The 26,339-nt window shown below is 55.1% G+C and overlaps 1 protein-coding gene across 1 annotated transcript in view; it reads right to left on the bottom strand.

The window, feature by feature from the left end:
• The window catches only part of LOC133358325 (kinesin heavy chain-like), a 58,031-nt gene that overhangs the window by 22,215 nt on the left and 9,477 nt on the right, over positions 1 to 26,339 (bottom strand). The window contains exons 3-21 of the mRNA XM_061576591.1: positions 24,422 to 24,509; positions 18,822 to 18,895; positions 17,654 to 17,758; positions 16,927 to 16,975; positions 14,465 to 14,520; positions 13,181 to 13,268; positions 12,743 to 12,867; positions 11,041 to 11,145; positions 10,368 to 10,516; positions 9,215 to 9,363; positions 8,383 to 8,597; positions 7,831 to 7,899; positions 7,007 to 7,213; positions 5,477 to 5,620; positions 4,623 to 4,811; positions 4,127 to 4,244; positions 1,860 to 1,936; positions 810 to 919; positions 152 to 253 (exon numbers count right to left, since the gene is read on the bottom strand). Of these exons, the coding sequence (XP_061432575.1) occupies positions 152 to 253; positions 810 to 919; positions 1,860 to 1,936; positions 4,127 to 4,244; positions 4,623 to 4,811; positions 5,477 to 5,620; positions 7,007 to 7,213; positions 7,831 to 7,899; positions 8,383 to 8,597; positions 9,215 to 9,363; positions 10,368 to 10,516; positions 11,041 to 11,145; positions 12,743 to 12,867; positions 13,181 to 13,268; positions 14,465 to 14,520; positions 16,927 to 16,975; positions 17,654 to 17,758; positions 18,822 to 18,895; positions 24,422 to 24,509 (2,219 nt within the window). The remainder of the gene's footprint in view (positions 1 to 151; positions 254 to 809; positions 920 to 1,859; positions 1,937 to 4,126; positions 4,245 to 4,622; positions 4,812 to 5,476; positions 5,621 to 7,006; positions 7,214 to 7,830; positions 7,900 to 8,382; positions 8,598 to 9,214; positions 9,364 to 10,367; positions 10,517 to 11,040; positions 11,146 to 12,742; positions 12,868 to 13,180; positions 13,269 to 14,464; positions 14,521 to 16,926; positions 16,976 to 17,653; positions 17,759 to 18,821; positions 18,896 to 24,421; positions 24,510 to 26,339) is intronic.

Genomic DNA, 26,339 nt, shown 5'->3' on the forward strand with positions numbered 1-26,339 from the left:
GGGTGGTGAGTGTTGGGTGGTAGGTGGTGAGTGTTGGGTGGTGAGTGTTGGGTGGTGAGTGTTGGGTGGTGAGTTGGGTGGTGAGTGTCTGGTGGTGAGTGCTGGGTAGCGGTGCTGCATGGCGGGTGGCGAGGCGGAGGCAGGCACGTACGTGAGCTCATGGAGTCTCCGACTTTTCTCCTGTTCCTCACTTTTTAGCTTCTCGTAGTCGGAGCGCAGCCGCTCCTGCTCCAGCTGCAGCTTCTGGTTGAGGCTGCACGCGCCACGCGACACGACGAGGGGTGACGCAACAACGTCGCTCGACACACACACACACGCATGCACACACACTCTACAGATACATGCACACACGCACGCATGTACACACTCTACAGATACACACACACACGCATGCACACACACTCTACAGATACATGCACACACACTCTACAGATACATGCACACACACGCACGCATGTACACACTCTACAGACACACACACACACACGCACGTGCGTACTCACACGCACGCATGTACACACACACACGCATGTACACACACTCTACAGATACATGCACACACGCACGCATGTACACACTCTACAGATACACACACACACGCACGGGCATACTCACACGCACGCATGTACACACACACACACACGCATGTACACACACTACACACACACACCTACAGACACACACACACACACGTGCGTACTCACACGCACGCATGGACACACACTCTAGAGACACACACACACCTACAGATACTCACACACATGCACACACATGCACGCACACACGCGTGCGTGCGTGCGAGCACTCACTCCTTGAGTCCGTCCACGATCTTCTGCTTCTCGTCGATCTCGTCGCGCAGTCGAGACAGCTGCTTGTGGTGGCTCTCGCGGTGTTCCATCATCTGCTGCTCCAGGGCGTTCTGCCACAAGCAAGCAAAGACGACGATCCCTCGATGGTGCTCACGATGGCGCCGATGATGATGGTGCCAATGATGGTGCTGATGATTATGATGATGGCGCCGATGATGATGGTGCTGATGGTGCTGATGATGATGGCGCTGATGATGGTGCTGATGATATCTCTGATAATGATGGTGCTGATGATGGTGCTGATGATTATGGTGATGGCGCTGATGATGGTGCTGATGATTATGATGATGGCGCTGATGATGGTGCTGATGATTATGATGATGGCGCTGATGATGATGCTGATAATATCTCTGATGATGATGGCGCTGATGATGATGGTGCTGATGATATCTCTGATGATGATGGCGCTGATGATGGAGCTGATGATGATACTGATGATGATGGCGCTGATGATGATGGAGCTGATAATGATGGCGTTGATGATGCCGCTGATGAAGATGGCGCTAATGATGATGGCACTGATGATGGTGCTGCTGATGGCGCTGATGATGATGGTGCCGATGATGACGATGCTGATGAAGATGGTGCTGATGATGATGATGGCGCTGCTGCTGCTGCTGATGATGGTGCCGATGATGACGCTGCTGATGATGGTGTGCAGGGCAAGCTGCACGATGGGCACCTGATGGGCATCATCCCCCGCATCGTCCAGGACGTCTCAACTACATCTACTCGATGGATGAGAATCTCGAGTTCCACATCAAGGTACAGAGATAAAGATCCCCCGTGTAACCTTCACCAACTGCTGGGGCAAGTGCTGCTAGCGAGCACCTGTGAAGGTCTGGTGAGGCACACGGGGGGGGGGGGGGTGGCCAGCACCACGCCCGGCCGCCTTTGTCTCCCCAGTGCTGATGATTACACACCGCACCAGGTACTCGTTTAAGGCTGAGTCGACCTAGGGGGGGTAGGGGTAGAGGTTGAGGAGCCCACCTTCATCTCGTGAGCGTCCTGCAGTTTGTCCAGATGCTCCTTTTCCTTGTCCTTGAACGACACTTCGTGCATTTTCTCTGTGACGAGGAGGAGGGTGAGGAGGGTGAGGAGGAGGGTGAGGAGGAGGAGGGTGAGGAGGAGGAGGGTGAGGAGGGTGAGGAGGAGGGTGAGGAGGGTGAGGAGGAGGGTGAGGAGGTGGGTGAGGAGGAGGGTGAGGTGGGTGAGGAGGTGGGTGAGGAGGAGGAGGGTGGTGAGGAGGAGGGTGAGGAGGAGGGTGAGGAGGAGGGTGAGGAGGAGGGTGAGGAGGGTGAGGAGGAGGAGGGTGGTGAGGAGGTGGGTGAGGAGGAGGGTGAGGAGGGTGAGGAGGGTGAGGTGGGTGAGGTGGGTGAGGAGGAGGGTGAGGAGGGTGAGGAGGTGAGGAGGGTGAGGTGGGTGAGGAGGAGGGTGAGGAGGGTGAGGAGGGTGAGGAGAGTGAGGTGGGTGAGGTGGGTGAGGAGGAGGGTGAGGAGGGTGAGGAGGGTGAGGTGGGTGAGGTGGGTGAGGAGGAGGGTGAGGAGGGTGAGGAGGGTGAGGAGGAGGGTGAGGAGGAGGGTGAGGAGGAGGGTGAGGAGGAGGGTGAGGAGGGTGAGGAGGGTGGGGAGGAGGGTGAGGTGGGTGAGGAGGGTGGGGAGGAGGGTGAGGAGGGTGAGGTGGGTGAGGAGGGTGAGGAGGAGGGTGAGGAGGGTGAGGTGGGTGAAGAGGGTGGGGAGGAGGGTGAGGTGGGTGAGGAGGGTGAGGAGGGTGAGGAGGGTGAGGAGGGTGGGGAGGAGGGTGAGGTGGGTGAGGAGGGTGAGGAGGAGGGTGAGGTGGGTGAGGAGGGTGAGGAGGGTGAGGAGGGTGGGGAGGAGGGTGAGGTGGGTGAGGAGGGTGAGGAGGGTGAGGAGGGTGAGGAGGAGGGTGAGGTGGGTGAGGAGGAGGGTGAGGAGGGTGAGGAGGAGGGTGAGGAGGTGGGTGAGAAGGAGGGTGAGGGGGGTGAGGAGGGTGAGGAGGAGGGTGAGGAGGTGGGTGAGAAGGAGGGTGAGGAGGGTGAGGAGGGTGAGGAGGAGGGTGAGGAGGGTGAGGAGGAGGGTGAGGAGGGTGAGGAGGAGGGTGAGGAGGGTGAGGAGGGTCAGGTGGGTGAGGAGGTGGGTGAGGAGGAGGGTGAGGAGGGGGAGGAGGGTGAGGAGGGTGAGGAGGAGGGTGAGGAGGGTGAGTAGGGTGAGGTGGGTGAGGAGGGTGAGGAGGAGGGTGAGGAGGAGGGTGAGGAGGGTGAGGAGGAGGGTGAGGAGGGTGAGGTGGGTGAGGAGCAGGGTGAGGAGGAGGGTGAAGAGGAGGGTGAGGAGGAGGGTGAGGAGGAGGGTGAGGAGGAGGGTGAGGAGGAGGGTGAGGAGGAGGGTGAGGAGGAGGGTGAGGAGGAGGGTGAGGAGGAGGGTGAGGAGGGTGAGATGGGTGAGGAGGAGGGTGAGGAGGAGGGTGAGGAGGAGGGTGAGGAGGAGGGTGAGGGAGAGGAGGGTGAGGAGGAGGGTGAGGAGGTGGGTGAGGGAGAGGAGGGTGAGGAGGAGGGTGAGGAGGAGGGTGTGATTAAAACCATCATCAGAACACGATGCCTCCTGGTAACGAGACACCATGGCGACTGGAAGTCATGTCAACCAGTAGTCATAGAAACATGACGGCATGGCTACTGGTGGTCATGGGAACGCGATCGTTACAGTGACCGTGGCAACAAGGTGTCACGGTAACCGGGTGTGGTGGAACCAAGGTGTCGTTGCCACAAAGAAACCATGGCAACCAAGTAGAATGATAACTATGGGCCATAGTGAAAAGGCGCGACAGCAACTTACTGCCATGGCAATGAGCCATTTTGGCTATTGGGTACCAAGGTAACAAGTTGCTATGGCAACAAGGCTTTAAGGCTACGTACAGTGCAAAAGAAGTTCAACATACGTGCCATTAACCGCAGGGCATTGCGGTGACCAGTCGTCATGACAATACAATGCCATGGCAACCAGGTGCCATGGCAACCGACATCACATCAACCGGGTGCCGTGGCAACCAGGCACCATTCTGAACATAATTGAACATATGTAGGTGGAACTTCTTTCGCACCGTACGTAGCAAACCGCGCTAATCGGCTGCGCGGGGGAAGGACAACAATGCATTGCAGCGACTGGTCGCCGCGGCAACGAGTCTCCGCGGCGACAGGTCTCCGCGGCAACGAGTGTCCGCGGTGACGGGCTCGGTGGACCGACCCTGAGCGCGCAGTTGAGCGAGCTCCTCGCTGAGCGTGTCGTAGGCGTCCTCCAGCTGCCGCTTCTTCAGCTCCACGCTCTGCATGTACTCGCTGAGCGAGCGGATCTTAGCCTCGTGCTGTGGGGTTGGGGGGGGGTCAGGGGGGGGAGAGGGGGGGGGCAGAGGGGGGAGGGAGGGGGGTACAAGCGCGGTGAAAGGTTCAGCCCAATTGCGTGTACGAGTTGGATGACGATGGCTGGTGGTGGTGACGGCGATGGTGGCGGTGAGGCCGATGGTGATTGTCACGGCGATGGTGGCAGTGATGGTGATGGTGAGGCCGATGGTGATTGTCACGGCGATGGTGATTGTCACGGCGATGGTGGCAGTGATGGCGATGGTGGTGGTGACGGCGATGGTGATTGCGACGGTGATGGTGGCAGTGATGGTGGCGGTGAGGCCGATGGCGGCACGATAATGACGACGACGACGACGACGGCGGCGGTGCGGGTGCGTCACCTGCGAGATGAGCAGCTGGCAGGCGGCGAGCTCGCGCTCGGACGCCTCGGCCTTGCGGCTGCACTCGCCCTGCGTGGCCTCCAGCTGGCGGCTACGCTTCACCAGAGACTTCACCTCCGACTTCATCTTGCTCACGTAGAGGCGCGCCACCGTGAACTCCTCCTCGATCATGCCGCTCGCGTCCGCCGCCTGCGGGCCACGGCGACGCGGGCACCGGTTAGCGCCGGGGACGCCGGGGACGCTGGGGACCGTCAACACCGCCGGGGGCGCGCACGCGAAGGCGGCACACGGCACACACGGCACACGCGGACACGGCACACGCGGACACGGCACACGCGGACACGGCACACAGACACGGCACACACAGACACGGCACACACGTGCTCACACGGACGCGTGCGGATGCGCGGAGGGCAGCACCGAGGGCAGGAGGGGTGAGGCCAAGTCAGACCGAGTCAGAGGGGGCAGTGAAGACAGGACAAGCAGAGGGTACGGCACGGTAAGAGGAAGGTGAGGAGGTGGGGGGGGCGTGGTGAGGAGGGGGGGTGAGGAGGGAGGGGTGAGGAGGGGGGTGAGGAGGTGGGGGGGCGGGTGAGGAGGGGGGGTGAGGAGGGGGGGTGAGCAGGGCGTGGTGAGCAGGGGGGGGGGGTGAGGAGAGAGGGGTGAGGAGAGAGGGGTGAGCAGGGTGTGGTGAGGAGGGGGTGGGGGTGAGAAGGAAGGGGGAGGTGAGGAGGGGAGAGGTGAGGAGGGGGGGTGAGGAGGGGGGGGGGGGTGAGCAGAGCATGGTGAGCAGGGCGTGGTGAGCAGGGGGGGGGGTGGTGAGGAGTGAGTGAGTGAGGGGGGGGGTCGTGGACCTTGATGTCGCTGTTGCCCACGGCCGTGCCGATCTCCCCCAGGTCCTTGAGCAGCGACGACAGCATCTCGGTGACACGCTTCTTGTGGTGGCTGCTCGTCTCCTGGAGCCGCTGCACCTCGGCCTCGCTCGACGCCAGGGAGCTCTGCGCACACCGACGTCATCGTAACCGACGTCATCGTCACCGTCGTCATGGTCACCGTCGTCATGGTCACCGTCGTCATCATCACCGACGTCATCATCACCGACGTCATGGTCACCGTCATCATCACCGTCGTCATCATCACCGACGTCATCGTCACCGACGTCATCATCACCGTCGTCATCGTCACCGTCGTCATCATCACCGTCGTCATCGTCACCATCGTCGTCATCACCGTCGTCGTCATGGTCACCGTCGTCATCGTCACCGTCGTCGTCACCGTCGTCGTCATGGTCACCGTCGTTATCATCACCGTCGTCATCATCACCGTCGTCATCATCACCGTCGTCGTCATCATCACCGTCGTCATGGTCACCGTCATAATGGTCACCGTTGTCATGGTCACCATCGTCATCGTCACCGTCGTCATCATCACCGTCGTCACCGTCGTCACCGTCGTCATCACCACCGTCGTCATAGTCACCGTCGTCACCGTCGTCATCATCACCGTCGTCACCGTCGTCATCATCACCGTCGTCACCGTCGTCATCACCACCGTCGTCATAGTCACCGTCGTCACCGTCGTCATCATCACCGTCGTCACCGTCGTCATCACCACCGTCGTCATAGTCACCGTCGTCACCGTCGTCATCATCACCGTCGTCACCGTCGTCACCGTCGTCATCACCACCGTCGTCATGGTCACCGTTGTCATCACCACCATCGTCATCATCATCATGTCATCTTATCGCGTAACATCGTGTCGTCGTGTCATTGCATCATTGTCGTTATCATCATTAACTTCATCATCACGTCATCATCGTCATCATCATCAACATCGTCATTACCATCACATCATCATCGTCATCTTCGTCGTCATTGTCATTAAACATCGTCATCATCATCAACATCGTCATTACCATCACATCATCATCGTCATCTTCGTCGTCATTGTCATTAAACATCGTCATCATCATCAACATCGTCATTATCATCACGTCATTATCATCACGTCGTTATCACGTCGTTATCATCATCGTCATCGTCATCAACATTATCATCAACATCGTCATTATCTTTCGATTTAAAGCTTTCGTGACTGCAGGGATTCATCTTCTTGGTTCTTTCGGTAAAGTCACGTAGAAGGGAAATAATTAAATAATAAAAATAAAACATAATAAAATAATTCTCACGACGTTCCTCGACAGACCTGTTCTTCACCTGAGGACGGCTGCTTGCGTTGTGGCCGAAACGTCGTGAGAATTATTTTATTATGTTTTATTTTTATTATTTTATTATCGCCATCATCGTCTTCATCGTCATCATCGTCGTCGTCATCATCATGCTCATCATCATCATCATCATCGTCGTCACGGCGCGTCGACGCACGATCTTCTGGGCGAGCTCCTCGCTGAGTGCCGCGTAGTCGCGGCCGCGATCCTCGGCCTCCTGCGACTTCTGGTCGTAGTTGACGGCGAGCTCCTCTAGGGCCTGCAGCACCTCCTTCACCTCCTCCTTGGCCGCCTCGTTCTCTGCCTGCAGCCGCGACAGCTCCTCCTGGACGCCCTCGTGGTCGCGGCGCGTCGATGCGATCAGCTGAGACGCGGCCCAGACAACACCGCCACCATGATCAGCATCGTCATCACCATCGTCATCAGCATCGTCATCAGCATCGTCATCACCATCACCGTAGTCATCGCCAATTTCACCAGCATTGTCATCGCCATCGTCATCAGCATCATCGCCATCGTCATCACCATCGTCGTCAGCATCGTCATCAGCATCGTCGTCATCGTCATCAGCATCGTCATCAGCATCGTCATCACCATCACCGTAGTCATCGCCAATTTCACCAGCATTGTCATCGCCATCGTCATCAGCATCATCGCCATCGTCATCAGCATCGTCATCGGCATAGTCATCATCATCACCATCGTCAGCATCATCACCATTATCATCACTATCATCATCCCCATCATTATCCTCGTCATCACGATCACCATCAGCACCAGTATCGTTATCACCATCGTCATCGTCAGCATCGTCATCAGCATCGTCAGCATCACTGTCACCATCGTCATCACCATCGCAATCAACATCGTCACCATTACCATTGTCATCACTATCATCATCCCCATCGTCACCATCGTCAGCATCGTCACCATCATTGTCATCGAAGACACCACCGCCACTTGTGTGCCCACGGCTCTCACCTCCTCCTGATCCAGCATCTGCTGCTTGAGTTTCTCGGCCAGCTGGCTCTGCTGGTTGATCTCATCATCCTGAGCAGAGCGGGCGACATCATCATCATCATCATCGTCATCATTGTCGTCATCATCGTCATCGTCATCATCGTCGTCATCATCGTCGTCATCGTCGTCGTCATCATCATCATCACCGTCATTGTTATCGTCAATGATGGTGATGTTAAAGACCCCGCGACGACTCCCCGTCATTCGTGCTCTGTACCCGGCTCTTGTAGTATAAATAAATAACGAGATATTATGATGATTATAAACACAATAATAAAAACAAAACTTTTCACCGGTGATGTCGTTCTCGCATGCGTGACGTCATTCCCGCGTGTGTGTAACGTCATTCCAGCGTGGGCGTGACGTCATTCCAGCGTGAACGTGACGTCATTCCCACATGGGCGTGACGTCATTCCCGCGTGTTCCCGTGCCCCCCGACCTATATCCAACCACCGCTCCCCCCCGTTGGCCCGCCACCCCAACCCCCCACAGCACCCCCCCCCCACCCCTCACCTTGTCGTCGAGCTGCTTGTAGAGGTGGCGGATGTCGTCGTCGTACTTGATCCGCTCGGCGTCGCCGATGCGCGGCGCGGGGGCCGCCGGCGCGGTGGGGGTGTCGGCGCCGCCGCCGCCGCCGCCCCCGGACGCCGGCGCGTTGTCCACCGTCATGGCCTCCAGGCTGCGGCGCTCCTTGGCGTCCAGCTGCTCGCTCTCGGGCACCGACTCGCCTGCGGGGAGGGGTTAGAGGAGAGAAGTCGTTGGGAGAGGTCGTGGGGAGAGGTCGCGGGGAGAGGTCGCGGGGAGAGGTTGTGGGGAGAGGTAGCGGGGAGGGGTCATGGGGAGAGGTCGCGGGGAGAGGTCGCGGGGAGAGCTCGTGGGGAGAGGTCGCGGGGAGAGGTCGCGGGGAGAGGTCGCGGGGAGAGGTCGCGGGGAGAGGTCACGGCGTCGTCATTTGCAGTTATGAGTCATCACAAGTCGTCGTCACGAGTCGTCGTCACGAGTCGTAGTCACGACGTCACGAGTCGTCGTCACGAGTCGTCGTCACGAGTCGTCGTCACGAGTCGTCGTCACGACGTCACGAGTCGTCGTCACGACGTCACGAGTCGTCGTCACGACGTCACGAGTCGTCGTCACGACGTCACGAGTCGTCGTCACGACGTCACGAGTCGTCGTCACGACGTCACGAGTCGTCGTCACGACGTCACGAGTCGTCGTCACGACGTCACGAGTCGTCGTCACGACGTCACGAGTCGTCGTCACGACGTCACGAGTCGTCGTCACGACGTCACGAGTCGTCGTCACGACGTCACGAGTCGTCGTCACGACGTCACGAGCCGTCACGCACCGTTGCGCCAGCGCAGGAGCTCGGCCTCCAGCCTCGTCACGGCCATCTTGAGCCCCTTGTTCTTGTCCTTCTCCTTCTCGAACTTCTTCTTCCACTCCTCGGCCGTGAGCTCCAGGTTCACGCTCACCTGGTTCTTGATGGTCTTCGCCCTGCGCACACAGCCCACGCGGCCCGCTATAGCGTGTATGTGTGTGTGTGTGCAGGTGTCGCCCCTCACAGCTGTACGCGTGTGTGTGTGTGCAGGTGTCGCCCCTCACAGCTGTACGCGTGTGTGTGTGTGCAGGTGTCGCCCCTCACAGCTGTGCGTGTGTGTGTGTGTGCAGGTGTCGCCCCTCACAGCTGTACGTGTGTGTGTGTGTGCAGGTGTCGCCCCTCACAGCTGTACGCGTGTGTGTGTGTGCAGGTGTCGCCCCTCACAGCTGTGCGTGTGTGTGTGTGTGCAGGTGTCGCCCCTCACAGCTGTACGCGTGTGTGTGTGTGCAGGTGTCGCCCCTCACAGCTGTACGCGTGTGTGTGTGTGCAGGTGTCGCCCCTCACAGCTGTGCGTGTGTGTGTGTGTGCAGGTGTCGCCCCTCACAGCTGTACGCGTGTGTGTGTGTGCAGGTGTCGCCCCTCACAGCTGTACGCGTGTGTGTGTGTGCAGGTGTCGCCCCTCACAGCTGTGCGTGTGTGTGTGTGTGCAGGTGTCGCCCCTCACAGCTGTACGTGTGTGTGTGCAGGTGTCGCCCCTCACAGCTGTACGCGTGTGTGTGTGTGCGCGCCTTCATAGGTGCTGCTTGCTAACGGCACTTGCCACAGCAGACTGTTAAGGCTATACACGGCGGGGTCTTTGTCTTTGTGTGTGAGCAGTGCAGCGGTCAGCGCTACGCTGCGCTGCGAACCTGGCGACCCGAGTTCGATTCCCGCTCACGGCCATCACGACCGATCACGATTATCTGAACCGCTCCTCAGCCTCCCCTAGGTCCACTCAGCCTCAAACAACTCCCCGGTGCGGTGTGTCACGTAAACATCGACGCTGGGGAGACAAAGGCGGCCGGGCGTGCTGCCGCCGGCCACCCACCCCCTCGTGTGCTGCTACTCTCCGACAGCCACTTGCCCCAACAGTCTGCTGAGGCTACACGGGGCGGACTCTTTGTCTTTGTGTGTGCCTCACCGCTGGCCGAACATGAGCGTGGACTTGGACTCGGCCTCGTTGTAGGCCGAGGGCGAGCAGCAGATGACGATCGTCGTGCGGCAGTTGCCGCCCAGCGAGTCCTGCAGGATGCGCGTCATCTTGCTGTCGCGGTAGGGCACGTGCGTCTTCTGCAGACAAAGACGACGCAAAGACAACGGTCGTCACCACCCCCCGCCCCGCCCAGCGTGTAGCCTCAACAGACTGTTGGGGCAAGCGGCTGTTAGCGAGCGCCTATGAAGTCCGGCACGGCGTGTGAGGGAGGGGTGGGTGGCCAGCAACCATGCCCAGTGATCTTAAAACACCCGGTCCTGACCCTCACCCTCGCCATAACCTTAGCACCAACCCTAACTTTAGCAATATCACTCCTCCCTTACTCTAGCCCTGACCCTTGACCCCAGCTCTATCCCTAACCCTTGACCCCAGCTCTATTCCTAACCCTTGACCCTAGCTCTATCCCTAACCCTTGACCCCAGCTCTATTCCTAACCCTTGACCCTAGCTCTATCCCTAACCCTTGACCCCAGCTCTATCCCTAACCCTTGACCCCAGCTCTATCCCTAACCCTTGACCCCAGCTCTATCCCTAACCCTTGACCCCAGCTCTATCGCTAACCCCTAACCCCTGACAGTGACCCCGTGCAGAGCTGAGCTCACCGTGCCCTCGGCGAGGGCCGAGATGACGTTGCCGAGCGAGGAGAGCGACTTGTTGATGTTCTTTGCCTCGTCCAGGACGGATCCCTCCGCTCCCGTCTTGCTCACCTGGCGCGGACAACACACGGCAGGGAGCGCACAGAGGCAAAGGTCACCTGCGTAGCCTCAAACAGACCGCCGGGGCAAGTGCCGCCGTGAGCGAGCGGCGACCCCTACGACCCGGAGGCGATGCCGTTGCTGCTCCGCTCTACGGAGCGTGAGATGGGGCCTTCACCCATCAGCCCCACACAAAACAGAACACCACAAAGCTCATGCCCGGGTATGTTATGTCATTAAATACACTGGTCAAAAACAAAAAAACTTTTTTTTTCTGGCCTGGACTTTTGCAGCCGTTTTAGACTAATTTCAGGGTGCTGATTCCAAATCTGATCTCAGATTTGCTCTATTTTTTATACAATCGGCATACCCCATTTTCATTGATTTTACCCGAAATTACCTCTGTCACTTATGATTGCAAGTTGTTGCGAGTCAGTGACTGCTTTAGTGTTAAAATATGGTGCTGTATTTTAGGATAGTGTGTTTATAATATCATTTTATGTAGATATCCACATTTATTTAATATTTTTCTTCTGCAGTTTTTATTGAACATGCAATATTTGATATCTCAAAAACTGATGCCAGATTTGGAATCAGCACCCCAAAATTACCTTAAAACCGTTGGAATACCTTATGTCAGAAAAAGTGTGTTGACCAGTGATATTTTCCCGCTCCCTTCACTCCCCGTAGTTGTGGAGAGAGTGGAGGCGTTCCCATTCTCCATTGTCTTCACATCAGCTGCTACCTGGCCTACCGCTCCACGCGAAGCTCCGGGTCTTCTCGGCCACGGCCATTGCCCTCCCCGTCTCTACGCTTGCGAAATGTGGACCCCGTTGAAGGAACATCTGCGCCGATTTGACACATTCAGGCTGGGCCAGCTGCCTACGAGCCATGCTGAGTTTAACCTGCAGACTGGATTGTGTGTGGAACTCAAAGATCCTTGAAAGATCTCCACCGTTCTGTTAGTGAGCTCCTCTGGCTGGGTCACGTAGCCTGCATGCCCAGCCACCACATGCCCAACAGCTTCTGTTTGGCTGGATCGAGGGGGCTAAACGGGCATGACAAGGGTTGGAGAAGAGATGGAGTGATGTGGTACTGGAGGATGTGAAGCTGAGTGGACTTGCTAATGACCGGTACCAGCGATGTCAAGATCGGTCTCTATGGAGGAGGCTCGTGAAGGACGCTGCTACTGGCCAGTTGGAGGCAGTCGCCCTCCAACAACAATGCAGGGCAAAGGAGCGACGCTCACAACAATGAGCGGAGTGTCGGGCGGATAAAGCGAGTTGGCACAGTGAGGAGCACAGTTCATGCATCAGCCAGTCATCTCAGTTAGTCAACTCATGGCACCTGGGTCTGTCCCGTCCTTGAAGTTGATTCAACAATCAACTTCAAGGACAGTGCATACATTATTAGAGTTATGTTTTTTGTTTGCATTGACTGCAGGTATTGTGGTATATGCAAACATGACTCCTTGTAAAAAAAGTTGTCAGTTTTGTTGCGAGATAGAAGGGTAAAAAACCAATTATCAATGATGATGACGACGATGACGACGATGACAACAATGACGACGACGACGATGACACCGATCCCGACGACGACGCCATCTCACCTTCTCGCTGCCAGCCAGGTCGACGAGGTAGAGCTTGCCACTGAGCTTCTGCTCCGTCTCGACGTTCTCCTGCTTCACGTTGATGAGGAAGATGCTGTGGCTGCGCGAGCTGTGCTCGTTCATGTCTGCCACGGCGCACAGAGACACCAGGCCACCCACGGATCCCTCAACAGGCTTGAGAAAGGCTACACTGGGGATCTGCGCGCGCGTGTGTGCGTGCGTTTGCACGTGTGTGTGTGTGCGCGTGGGTTTGCATGTGTGTGCGTGTGTGTGTGTACGTGCGTGTGTGTGTACGTGTGTGCACGTGTGTGTGTGTGTGGGTTTGCATGTGAGTGTGTACGTGTGTGTGCGTGTGTGGTGTGTGTGTGTGCACGTGCGTGTGTGTGCGTGCGTGTGTGTGCGTGCATGTGCGTGCATGCGTGTGTGCGTGTCGCGTACTCGTCACGGCGACGTGCCGGTTGGACTTCCCCTCGTCGATGACGTCCATCACCTCCTCGGGGCTCGACACGAAGCGCTCCGTGCAGCCCTAGACGTCGACGCGGTGACACGGTGATACGGTGACACGGTGATACGGTGACACGGTGATACGGTGACACGGTGATACGGTGACACGGTGACACGGTGACACGGTGACACGGTGACACGGTGACACCGTGATAGGGTGACACGGTGATACGATGACACGGTGATACGGTGATACGGTGACACGGTGATACGGTGACACGGTGACACGGTGACACGGTGATACGGTGACACGGTGATACGGTGACACGGTGATACGGTGACACGATGACACGGTGACACGGTGACACGGTGACACGGTGACACCGTGATAGGGTGACACGGTGATACGATGACACGGTGATACGGTGATACGGTGACACGGTGATACGGTGACACGGTGACACGGTGACACGGTGATACGGTGACACGGTGATACGGTGACACGGTGATACGGTGACACGGTGATACGGTGACACGGTGATACGGTGACACGGTGACACGGTGACACGGTGACACGGTGATACGGTGACACGGTGATACGGTGACACGGTGATACGGTGACACGGTGATACGGTGACACGGTGACACGGTGATACGGTGACATGGTGATACGGTGACACGGTGATACGGTGACACGGTGATACGGTGACACGGTGATACGGTGACACATCGAAATAGTGACTCGAGATGCACAAACACACCACCTGAACACAGCGACACATCGCCATCGCCACGGCCACGCGTCAACATACCGCGTGAACACAGCATCACATCGCCACATCGCACCAAATGCTACACCCGACACGAGCACTGTGAGAGAGAAACGCTCTGCGGGAGTGTGATTGGCAGCGACGTCACAACGCTCGCGGGCTGTGATTGGCAGCGACGTCACAACGCTCGCGGGCTGCAATTGGCTGCAACGTCACAACACTCTGCGGGCTGTGATTGGCTGCAACGTCACAACGCTCGCGGGCTGTGATTGGCTGCAACGTCACAACACTCTGCGGGCTGTGATTGGCTGCAACGTCAGAACGCTCGCGGGCTGTAATTGGCTGCAACGTCACAACACTCTGCGGGCTGTGATTGGCTGCAACGTCACAACGCTCGCGGGCTGTGATTGGCTGCAACGTCACAACGCTCGCGGGCTGTGATTGGCTGCGACGTCACAACGCTCGCGGGCTGCGTGGCACAGCGGCACAGTGACACAGCGCTCCGTACCTTGACGTACGGCACGCGGTTCTTGTCCTCGTGAACGGAGAGGTTCGTCTTGGAAACTGAAAAACGCACACACGCACGTACGCTCACACTCGCACGTTTACACGCGTGTTCACACTCGCGTTTACACACACGCACATTCACGCACTTGCATGTTCACACGCAATGCACGTTCCCTGTGTGTCTTCTCTGTGTATGTACCTCGTGTCTGTTCACGAGTCCCTGTCCTCTGTTTTACGTTGGCATGTTCAGCCCGGATGATGAACACGAGAGATTCGGCAGTCTTTGTGAAATACGTGGTCAACCAGGTTAGTGTCTCACTGTGTTGTTGGCCGACTGGTTTGCGTCACGTGATGCTCACGTGCAGTTTGACGTTCTCTGTGTGCTGTGCACGTGGTGTCCCTCCTCTGTGTGTTCCCTTGCTGTGTGTTTCACCCCATTTCCACCTGACGATGAGTGCTTGTGTTGCGTTCGAAACGTCGTGATTTATTTTAATTATTTTATTTTAGTTCTACATACGTGACTTTACCGAAAAAACCAATGAGTACAACACATGTTCACACACAACACACGTTCACACACACAAAAAAAAACAAAGATCCCCCGTATAGCCTGAACAGACTGTAGGGGCAAGTGCTGTTAGCGAGCACCTATGAAGGCCGGAACGGTACACGAGGGGGTGGGTGGCCAGCACCACGCCCGACCGCCTTTGTCTCCCTAGTGGCGATGTTTACACACCGCACCAGGTACTCATTTAGGGCTGAGTCGACCTAGGGGAGGCCCAGGAACGGTTTAGATAATCGTCACTGGTGTTGGCCGTGAGCGGGAACACACACACACACGCACGTTCACACACACACGTTCACACACACACGTTCACACACAACACACGTTCACACACAGCACACGTTCACGCACCCACCTGTTCACACACGTACAGCACATGCACATGAACACGCTTGACGCGACTACCGCTCCTCTCCAGCCTCCACACAACCCTCACCGCCCCCCCCCCTCCCCCATCGCTAATGAACGAGACGTTACAGGTGGCAGCAATCTGGAGCACACGGAGGAAACCCCGAGCGGGCGATGGGGAACAGATGGAGAACACGTGCTAGTCGGCTTTCGCGACCAATATCATCCATAATAAAGGTTATAACTCTTTGGTTCTTTCGGTAAAGTCACGTATAAAGATAAAATAATAAATTAAATAATAGCATACGTATGCTATTATTTAACGAAAGAACCAAAGAGTAATTATGTTGGGTTAGATCATGTAAATATATGAATGTGTCGTTAAACCCCTGCACCACCCGACACAGCCAACTAGTAAGGGTTGTCACGTAAACAGAACGTGGCTGATTTGTCACTAGTACAGCACTAGTGTATAGTGTAGTGTATAGTGTAGTGTATAGTCGTGTAGTGTATAGTGTAGTGTATAGTAGTGTCGTGTATAATGTAGTATACTAGTACAGCACTAAACGGTTGTGAGTTTGAGAGCCAATCCACAACATTTACGATCTGCGTACGACGTTTCGCCAGTAATCATAGTAATGATGATGCTAGCTGTAATTACTGGCGAAATATGGTACTTGAGATTGTAAATGTTGTGGATTTGCTCTCCAGCACACAACCGGCGCGTGCTATACTAGTGACGAATTGACCACGTTCTGTTTACGTGACGAACCATTCGTGGTTGTCTGTGTCGGGGTAGTGGTGGGTTTAATGATAACACGATTATATATTTATATACGTGACCTGACCCAAAAACAACCTCGACGATTAGAGATGGAGGTTAGTCCACACCGCCTCTTCGACGCCCACGGCAAGGGAGTTTCACGTCCCATCTGCGCTTACAGGCAGCCGCGTGCAGCAGCGTAGCCACCACCACAATCATCATCAGCAGCAGCATGAGCGACACAATCATCAGTAGAAGCACCACCACAATCATCAGCAGAAGCACCACCACAATCATCAGCAGAAGCACCACCACAATCATCAGCACGACCACTACAATCACCATCAGCAGCAGCATGAGCAGCACAACCATCAGCAGAAGCACCACCACAATCATCAGCACGACCACCACAATCACCATCAGCAGCAGTATGAGCGGCACAACCATCAGCAGAAGCACCACCACAATCATCAGCACGACCACCACAATCACCATCAGCACGACCACTACAATCACCATCAGCAGCAGTATGAGCACCACAACCATCAGCAGAAGCACCACCACAATCATCAGCACGACCACTACAATCACCATCAGCAGCAGCATGAGCAGCACAACCATCAGCAGAAGCACCACCACAATCATCAGCACGACCACCACAATCACCATCAGCAGCAGTATGAGCGGCACAACCATCAGCAGAAGCACCACCACAATCATCAGCACGACCACCACAATCACCATCAGCACGACGACGACCACCGGCACCACCGCATGACGTTCTCACCGTCAAGGAGATCGCGAATCTTGTCCATGTAGATCTCAAAGTAGGAGACCTGTACGGGGGGGGGGGCAAGAGGTCACGTGACGGTGATGAGCTCGTCCACTGGGTAGTCTCATACCTGTCAACCCCTTGTCAGTGCCCTGCCTTATTACAAACCAATTCACACCTTAGTGGTCACCCCGTGCCCCTTATACATCTCAACGTTCATCCTACAAAGTCCCATCACCACAAGGGAGAAACACAAACAAAGACACAAACTTATTTCTGTTGCCCGTATTGAAACGGCTGTGCGCCGTGTGGACCTGAAAACTCGATTCGCCTGCACAGGAATACGGAGTGAACCGTGATGGGTTGACACGGTGTGTAGTCTGCGTGCATGCGTGTCTGTGTTGTTTGTGAGGAGTGGTGGCGCAGCGGTTAGCGCAGCGGTTAGCGCGCTTTGCGCTACGAACACGGCGACCCGAGTTCGATTCCCGCTCACGGCGGCCGCCAACCCCGGTGACGATTATCTGAACCGGTCCTGGGCTTCCCCTAGGTCGACTCAGCCTCAAATGAGTAGCTGGTGCGGTGTGTAAACATCGCCACCGGGGAGACAAAGGCGGCCGGGCGTGCGTAGTTGCTAGGCCACCCATCCCCTCGTGTGCCGTGCCGGCCTTCATAGGTGCTGCTCGCTAACAGCACTTGCCCCTACAGTCTGTGAAGGTTACACGGGGGATCTTTATCTCTGTACCTTGATGTGGAACTCGAGATTCTCATCCATCGAGTAGATGTAGTTGAAGACGTCCTGGACGATGCGGGGAATGATGCCCATCAGGTGCCCATCGTGCAGCTTGCCCTGCACACCATCATCATCAGCAGTGCCATCATCATCATCAGCGTCATCATCAGCAGCAGCGCCATCATCATCAGCACAATCAACATCAGCATCGTCATCATCGGCACCATAATCATCGGCGCTACCATCATCAGTGCTATCATCATCAGCACCATCATTATCATCAGTGCCATTATAAGCAGTGCCATCATCATCAGCGCCATCATCATTATCAGCGCCATTATAATCAGCACCATCATTATCAGCGCCATCTTCATCAGCGTCATCATCAGCGCCATCATGATCAACACTATCATCATCAGTGCCATCATCATCATCAGCACCGTCATCATCGCCGTCATCAGCACCAGCATCATCAGCGCCATCATCATCAGCACCATCATCATCAGGGCAGCGTTAAAAGTTGACATTATTCCATGAGTCAGTGATTGCATGTTCAAAATTATAAGAAAAAACAACTGGATTCACGGTTTATGAATCTGCACGTTACACTCAGCGAGTATATTTATAAATGCACAACTCTTAGGTTATCACGGGTGCGCAAGATTCATACATTGTAAGCTCGATTGAACAGTTCGATTAAACCTACTCACTCTACACAACAACAAAAGACAAAGATCCCCCGTGTAGCCTTAACAGACTGTAGGGGCAAGTGCTGTTAGCGAGCACCTATGAAGGCCAGAACGGTACACGAGGGGGTGGGTAGCCAGCACCACGCACGACCGCCTTTGTCGCCCTAGTGGCGATGTTTACACACTGCACCAGGTACTCGTTTAAGGCTGAGTCGACCTAGGGGAAGCCCAGGACCGGTTCAGATAATCGTCACTGGTGTTAGCCGTGAGCGGGAATCGAACCCGGGTCGCCAGGTTCATAGCGCAGCGCGCTAACCACTACACCACCACTCCCCACATACACACACACATGTACACGCACACACATGTACACACACACACACGTACATACGAATCAGATTACACTTCCTACCGGAGCACGAAGATGCGGGGGCTTACAGGAACCTTTCAGACGCTAATCCGATTGCAGTCAAGGGGATTGTGACTCTCACCTCCATCGTGTGCGTCTTGCCCGACGACGTCTGTCCGTACGCGAAGATTGTTCCATTGTATCCCTCAAGGACATCTGCACACAGACACCCGCAGCCATGTTTGTTTGTTGTAGTACAGAGTTAGACTGATGGCCTTAATCTAAGTTGTCTTGTGGTTGTTGTTGTTGTTTGACTTGCATCCCACTGGGATTATTGCACACAGCGTTGGTGTACGGTGATTTTTTTTTCTGCAATATTTTGCTGTCTTTTCTTGAATTTTCTGTTTGCACATAGTCACTTTAAGATGTTTTTTGTTCATGTTTTAGTTTTCTGTTTGTTGCGGTTGCACCCGATTCAAGAGCCGAATGGCTCACAGGGCTACACCAAATAAATGAACTTGAACTTGACACACACACACGCCAGCAGCCACACACAGACAATGTACGCGCCAAGAGGCAGACGCACGACAACATCCACCGTTCACCGCTAAGTGATGGTGACAGCCACAAAGATAAAGATTCCCCCCGGCCACGTAGCCTTCAACAGACTGTAGGGGCAAGTGCTGTCAGCGAGCAGCACCTATGAAGGCTACCGGCACTGTGGCACACGAGGGGGTGGATGGCCAGCACCACGCCCGGCCGCCTTTGTCTCCCCAGTGGCGATGTTTACCACACACCGCACCGGGTACTCGTGTTGAGGCTGAGCTAACAGCCACAAAGCCACACCGACTAAACACCATCACGACATCACACACGAACCGCCATCACTATCGCCATCAGCCTAACCACCGCCGCCACCTCTTTTTTAATTTAAAGACAATTTTGTTTTTTAATCTCCGGGCTTTGATCCCCGGATCGCCGCTGTTGTCGTCATCATAATCATCGTCGTCGTCATCATAATCGTTGTCATCGTCCTCGTCATCGTCATCACAATCGTCGTCATCGTCGTCATCATCATAATCGTTGTCGTCGTCATCGTCGTCATCATCATCATAATCGTCGTCGTCGTCATGATCGTCATAATGAAAATCAAAAATATAAAATTCTCACGACGTTTCGATTGCTTGTGTTGCAATCGAAACGTCGTGAGAATTGTTATTGTTTTATTTTATTATTTCCCTTCTACGTGACTTTACCGAAAGAACCAAGAATATGAATCCCTGCAGTCACGAAAGCTTTAAATCGAAATCGTCATCATTGTCGTCGTCATCATCGTCATCGTCGTCATCATCGTTGTCGTCGTCGTCATCATCGTCATCATTGCCGTCATCATCGTCGTCTTCATCAGTCATCATCGTCATCATTGTCGTCATCATCGTCGTCGTCATTGTCGCCATCACAATCGTCGTCGTCATCGTCGTCATGGCATCACGACGACAAAGAAGCGGCGTGGACGCCTCCGCGTGAGCAGAGAACGGCCCGCGGAAGTGGACATCACAGAGTTAGCTCCGAGATCCCTTCTACACGTGACACTCTAGTTCACACACACACACAGTATCGGGCAGCACTGCCTCACCCGCTCTGCCGTACGAGAGGGGTGCCCGTCACCAGCGATAGTTTCGTTCTCAGAGAGCCAGAAATTTGGCAAATTAAGCACAACCCAGTTTATGCAAGTCTATGGGTCTCTGTGTGAGTCTATGGGTCTCTGTGTGAGTCTATGGGTCTCTGTGTGAGTCTATGGGTCTCTGTGTGAGTCTATGGGTCTCTGTGTGAGTCTATGGGTCTCTGTGTGAGTCTGTGGGTCTCTGTGTGAGTCTATGGGTCTCTGTGTGAGTCTATGGGTCTCTGTGTGAGTCTGTGGGTCTCTGTGTGAGTCTATGGGTCTCTGTGTGAGTATGGGTCTGTGTGAGTTTATGGGTCTCTGTATGAGTCTATGGGTCTCTGTGTGAGTCTATGGGTCTCTGTGTGAGTCTATGGGTCTCTGTGTGAGTCTGTGGGTCTCTGTGTGAGTCTATGGGTCTCTGTGTGAGTCTATGGGTCTCTGTGTGAGTCTGTGGGTCTCTGTGTGAGTCTATGTGTCTCTGTGTGAGTCTATGGGTCTCTGTGTGAGTCTATGGGTCTCTGTGTGAGTATGGGTCTGTGTGAGTTTATGGGTCTCTGTATGAGTCTATGGGTCTCTGTGTGAGTCTATGGGTCTCTGTGTGAGTCTATGTGTCTCTGTGTGAGTCTATGAGTCTCTGTGTGAGTCTATGGGTCTCTGTGTGAGTCTATGGGTCTCTGTGTGAGTCTATGGGTCTCTGTGTGAGTCTATGGGTCTCTGTGTGAGTATGGGTCTGTGTGAGTTTATGAGACTCTGTGTGAGTCTATGAGTCTCTGTGCGGGTTTATGGGTCTCTGTGTGAGTCTATGGGTCTCTGTGTGAGTCTATGTGTCTCTGTGTGAGTCTATGGGTCTCTGTGTGAGTCTATGGGTCTCTGTGTGAGTCTATGGGTCTCTGTGTGAGTCTATGGGTCTCTGTGTGAGTCTATGGGTCTCTGTGTGAGTCTATGGGTCTCTGTGTGAGTCTATGTGTCTCTGTGTGAGTCTATGGGTCTCTGTGTGAGTCTATGGGTCTCTGTGTGAGTCTATGGGTCTCTATGTGAGTCTATGTGTCTCTGTGCGTGTCTATGGGTCTCTGTGTGAGTCTATGGGTCTCTGTGTGAGTCTATGTGTCTCTGTGTGAGTCTATGGGTCTCTGTGTGAGTCTATGGGTCTCTGTGTGAGTCTATGTGTCTCTGTGCGTGTCTACGGGTCTCTATGTGAGTCTGTGTGTCTCTGTGCGAGTCTCCGGGTCTCTATGTGAGTCTGTGTGTCTCTGTGTGAGTCTACGGGTCTCTGCGCGAGTGTGGGCCTGTTCGCGTTACGTTCGAGAACGCGATTCGAACTCAAACGCACGACCTCGCCTGTGACGGCTTGGGTCCAATGCCAGCCACCCCCGTGACCCCCGTGACCCCTGCGAAACCTCCCCCCCACCCTCCCGAAACCATCGCCGTCACCGTGGCGACCACGCGACGGGCTGCATAAAAGCAAATAAATAAATAAGTGGTGCCTCCCAAATCGTCCATTAGTGGGAGCTCTTTGGGTTGCCATGGCGACGTCAGGGTCTCTGAAGAGATGTTGCTAATGAGCTAGGATGGGGAGGGGGGAGGGGGTGTTGGGGGATGGAGGGAGGGTGGAGGGGAGGGGTAATGGGGGATGGAGGGGATGGAGGGGGGGGTAATGGGGGATGGAGGGGGGGTGGAGGGGGGGTGGAGGGGAGGGGGAATGGGGGATGGAGGGGATGGAGGGGGGGGTAATGGGGGATGGAGGGGGCATGGGGGGAGGGGGAATCTGTGCTCGTGTCTGTCCCTCCACCGGGGTGGTGGGTGAGGTCTCCCGATGTGACGGGATACGGACAAAGAAAGACAAAGGCGGACGGACGACGAGTGACGGACAGACAGGCGGGGGGAGCATGGACGGATGGGTGCCGTGGCCGCTTGGACAAATAGCGACAGGCAGACTCGGCGGACACACGGGTGGACTGAGACAATGGGCAGGAGGACGAGACACGTGGTGAGAGACAGAGACAATGGGCAGGAGACACGTGGTGAGACACGTGGTGAGAGACAGAGACAATGGGCAGGAGACACGTGGTGAGAGACAGAGACAATGGGCAGGAGACACGTGGTGAGAGACAGAGACAATGGGCAGGAGACACGTGGTGAGAGACAGAGACAATGGGCAGGAGACACGTGGTGAGACACGTGGTGAGAGACAGAGACAATGGGCAGGAGACACGTGGTGAGAGACAGAGACAATGGGCAGGAGACACGTGGTGAGAGACAGAGACAATGGGCAGGAGACACGTGGTGAGAGACAGAGACAATGGGCAGGAGACACGTGGTGAGACACGTGGTGAGAGACAGAGACAATGGGCAGGAGACACGTGGTGAGAGACAGAGACAATGGGCAGGAGACACGTGGTGAGACACGTGGTGAGAGACAGAGACAATGGGCAGGAGACACGTGGTGAGAGACAGTGACAATGGGCAGGAGACACGTGGTGAGAGACAGAGACAATGGGCAGGAGACACGTGGTGAGAGACAGAGATACTGGCAGAGAGACAAAAGACGCTACGAGACAACATGGGACAGGCAAGCAGAGACACGGACAATGAAGAGCATAGACACAGAGCCACAGGCGGACACGCGTCTGTCAGGGCCTGTCCCATTCACCCGCAGAGGTTAAAGTGCACCTAGCCTGGCAGGGGCGCTGTGCGCGACGTCACCACCACTTGATGGTGAATACTGTTGTAGGTACGTGTACTGCACAGGTGCGTGTACACGTGTGTGAGTGTACATGTAATTCAGCTAAAATGTTCTTGCTGTAGTTTTCACACTTGATGATGATTGCTTGTGTTGCAATCGAAACGTCGTGAGAATTTTAATTGGTTTTTTTTCCTACGTGATGACTTTACCGAAAGAACCAAGAATATTAATCCCTGCAGTCACGAAAGCTTTAAATCGAAATGTAATTCTAGTTATGCGTGAGTATGTGTGTGTGTCTGTGTACACTCATACACGTGTAGACACGTGTATGAGTGTACACAGTGGGGAGCGGTGGTGTAGCGGTTAGCGCGCTGCGCTATGAACCCGGCGACACGGGTTCGATTCCCGCTCACTGGCAACACCAGTGAAGATTATCTGAACCGGTCCCGGGCCTCTCCTAGGTCGACTCAGCCTCAAATGAGTACCTGGTGCGGTGTGTAAACATCGCCACTAGGGAGACAAAGGCGGTCGGGCGTGGTGCTGGCCACCCACCCCCTCGTGTACCGTTCCGGCCTTCATAGGTGCTCGCTGACAGCACTTGCCCCTACAGTCTGTTAAGGCTATACGGGGGATCTTTTATGTATGTTTATGTATGTGTATGTGTGTGTATGTGTGTATGTATCTTCGCCGGTTGGAAACATTTAGGCTGGCCTGCCTACGATCCATCCTGGGTTTAACCAGGCTGGATTGTGTGAGGAGCTCACAAATCCTTGAAAGATCTGAGCAAAGTCCCATCGGTGAGCTCCTCCGGCAGGCAAGGCTGCGTTGGCTGGGTCATGTAGCCCGCATGCCCAGCCACCGCATGCCTAAACAGCTTTTGTTCGGCCGGATCGAGGGGGCTAAACGGGCGCGGCATGGGCTAGAGAAGAGATGGAGTGATGTGGTACAGGAGGACGTGGAGCTGAGTGGACTTGCCGATGACTGGTACCAGCGGTGTCAAGATCGGCCTCTGTGGAGGAGGCTCGTGAAGGACGCTGCTACTGGTCAGTTGGAGGCAGTCGCCCTCCAACAACAACGGAGGGCGGAGGAGCGATGATCACAACAACGAGCGGAGCGCCGGGTGGCTAAAGCACAGCAAGTTGGTACAGTAGGGGGCACAGGTGGTGCATCAGCCAGTCATCTCGGTCAGTCAACCCGTGGCACCTGCTGGGTCTGCCCCGTGACCTCCTGCCAGCGGGCGTTCGACACTTCACGTGGCCTCAAGGTGCACATGGCCTGGCACAAGCGTCGTGGTGACGTCACCGCCACTTAGTGGCGAATGGCGGTTGTTGTTGTCGATGTGTGTGTTGTGTGTATGTGTGTGTATGTGTGTGTATGTGTGTGTATGCGCACGTACCTTTCACGATCTGCCGTGCACACGCGTTGTACACTTGCTCCTGAGTGGTGTTGGGTGGAAACACGCGGTCAAAGATGTACGGCTTTCCCTGCACACACACCACACACACAACCACAGAGACGCAACACAAGTGGGGCAGTGTTAGCGAGCACCTATTGAGGCCAGCATTGCGGCCACAGCAGCAGTGGTGGTGCGCGCCCGTAACCAAGACAAAGGTCCCCCGTATAGCCTCCAACAGGCGCGCTGGGGCAAGTGCTGCTAGCGAGTAGCACCACCTATCATCTGTGGAGGTCTGCAGGGCACACACCTTTGATCGGTTTAAAGTTGCAAATCGATTCTTAAATCGATTTTGTGTATTAAATTTAAAGTATTACACTGCTGTCCTGTATAATGGTGATCTCTTTCGTCATTACTATTCTCCATAACGACAGTGGCTATTGTAGCGTGTATTACCATATAACTGTATCGTGTATATTACTATATAATTCAACGTCGCACCAAGGACACGCAACTAACAGAAGGTCCTTGCTGATGAAACACGAAATGTCAAAACCGGCCCACGCCTACAAACATCTGGGAAGATCACCAGGACTGGTTAAGGCAAAGCCTGACTGTGCAGCTGATGAGACACTGGATGTCAAAACCAGGCCACGCCTACGAACATCTGGGAAGATCTGCACTGGTTCAGGCCAAGCCTGACTGTGCAGCTGATGAGACACTGGATGTCAAAACCAGGCCACGCCTACAAACTTCTGGGAAGATCACGTGCACTGGTTCAGGCCAAGCCTGACTGTGCAGCTGATGAGACACTGGATGTCAAAACCAGGCCACGTCTACAAACTTCTGGGAAGATCACGTGCACTGGTTCAGGCCAAGCCTGACTGTGCAGCTGATGAGACACTGGATGTCAAAACCAGGCCACGCCTACAAACATCTGGGAAGATCTCCTGCACTGGTTCACTCCAAGCCTGACTGTGCAGCTGATGAGACACTGGATGTCAAAACCAGGCCACGCCTACAAACATCTGGGAAGATCTCCTGCACTGGTTCACTCCAAGCCTGACTGTGCAGCTGATGAGACACTGGATGTCAAAACCAGGCCACGCCTACAAACTTCTGGGAAGATCATGTGCACTGGTTCAGGCCAAGCCTGACTGTGCAGCTGATGAGACACTGGATGTCAAAACCAGGCCACGCCTACGAACATCTGGGAAGATCTGCACTGGTTAAGGCCAAGCCTGACTGTGCAGCTGATGAGACACTGGATGTCAAAACCAGGCCACGCCTACAAACTTCTGGGAAGATCACGTGCACTGGTTAAGGCCAAGCCTGACTGTGCAGCTGATGAGACACTGGATGTCAAAACCAGGCCACGCCTACAAACATCTGGGAAGATCTCCTGCACTGGTTCACTCCAAGCCTGACTGTGCAGCTGATGAGACACTGGATGTCAAAACCAGGCCACGCCTACAAACTTCTGGGAAGATCACGTGCACTGGTTCAGGCCAAGCCTGACTGTGCAGCTGATGAGACACTGGATGTCAAAACCGGCCCAGTGGTGTTGGCTTGCAGTCGATGCCTGGCTGCTGGCAAGATCGATTTCGCACTCCCAGCGAGCTGCTCTGGTGGAGCAGATGGCTCGCCTCGTGTGGCGTTGTTATTCATGCACTTAGGTGTGGGGGCACACACGGTACTGTACAACTAACGCCACCAAACGCCACGTGGCGATCATCTGAACCAAGGCCGTAATTATAATAAATGTCCCCTCCAATATATTGCTTTAAAAAAATTGCTATGCTATGTAAATGAAAACAGCAATTTGCTTAACCTTGGCCACAATATCTGGACTCGTCTTCATATAAATCAATGCGTAGATTTCTGTTTATATGATTGAGGTTATGGTTGTACTTTATTAATC

Source organism: Lethenteron reissneri, chromosome 61 (genome assembly GCF_015708825.2).
Source record: "Lethenteron reissneri isolate LAM-NWPU_2019-01 chromosome 61, ASM1570882v1, whole genome shotgun sequence".
In the NCBI taxonomy this organism is placed as follows: domain Eukaryota; kingdom Metazoa; phylum Chordata; class Hyperoartia; order Petromyzontiformes; family Petromyzontidae; genus Lethenteron; species Lethenteron reissneri.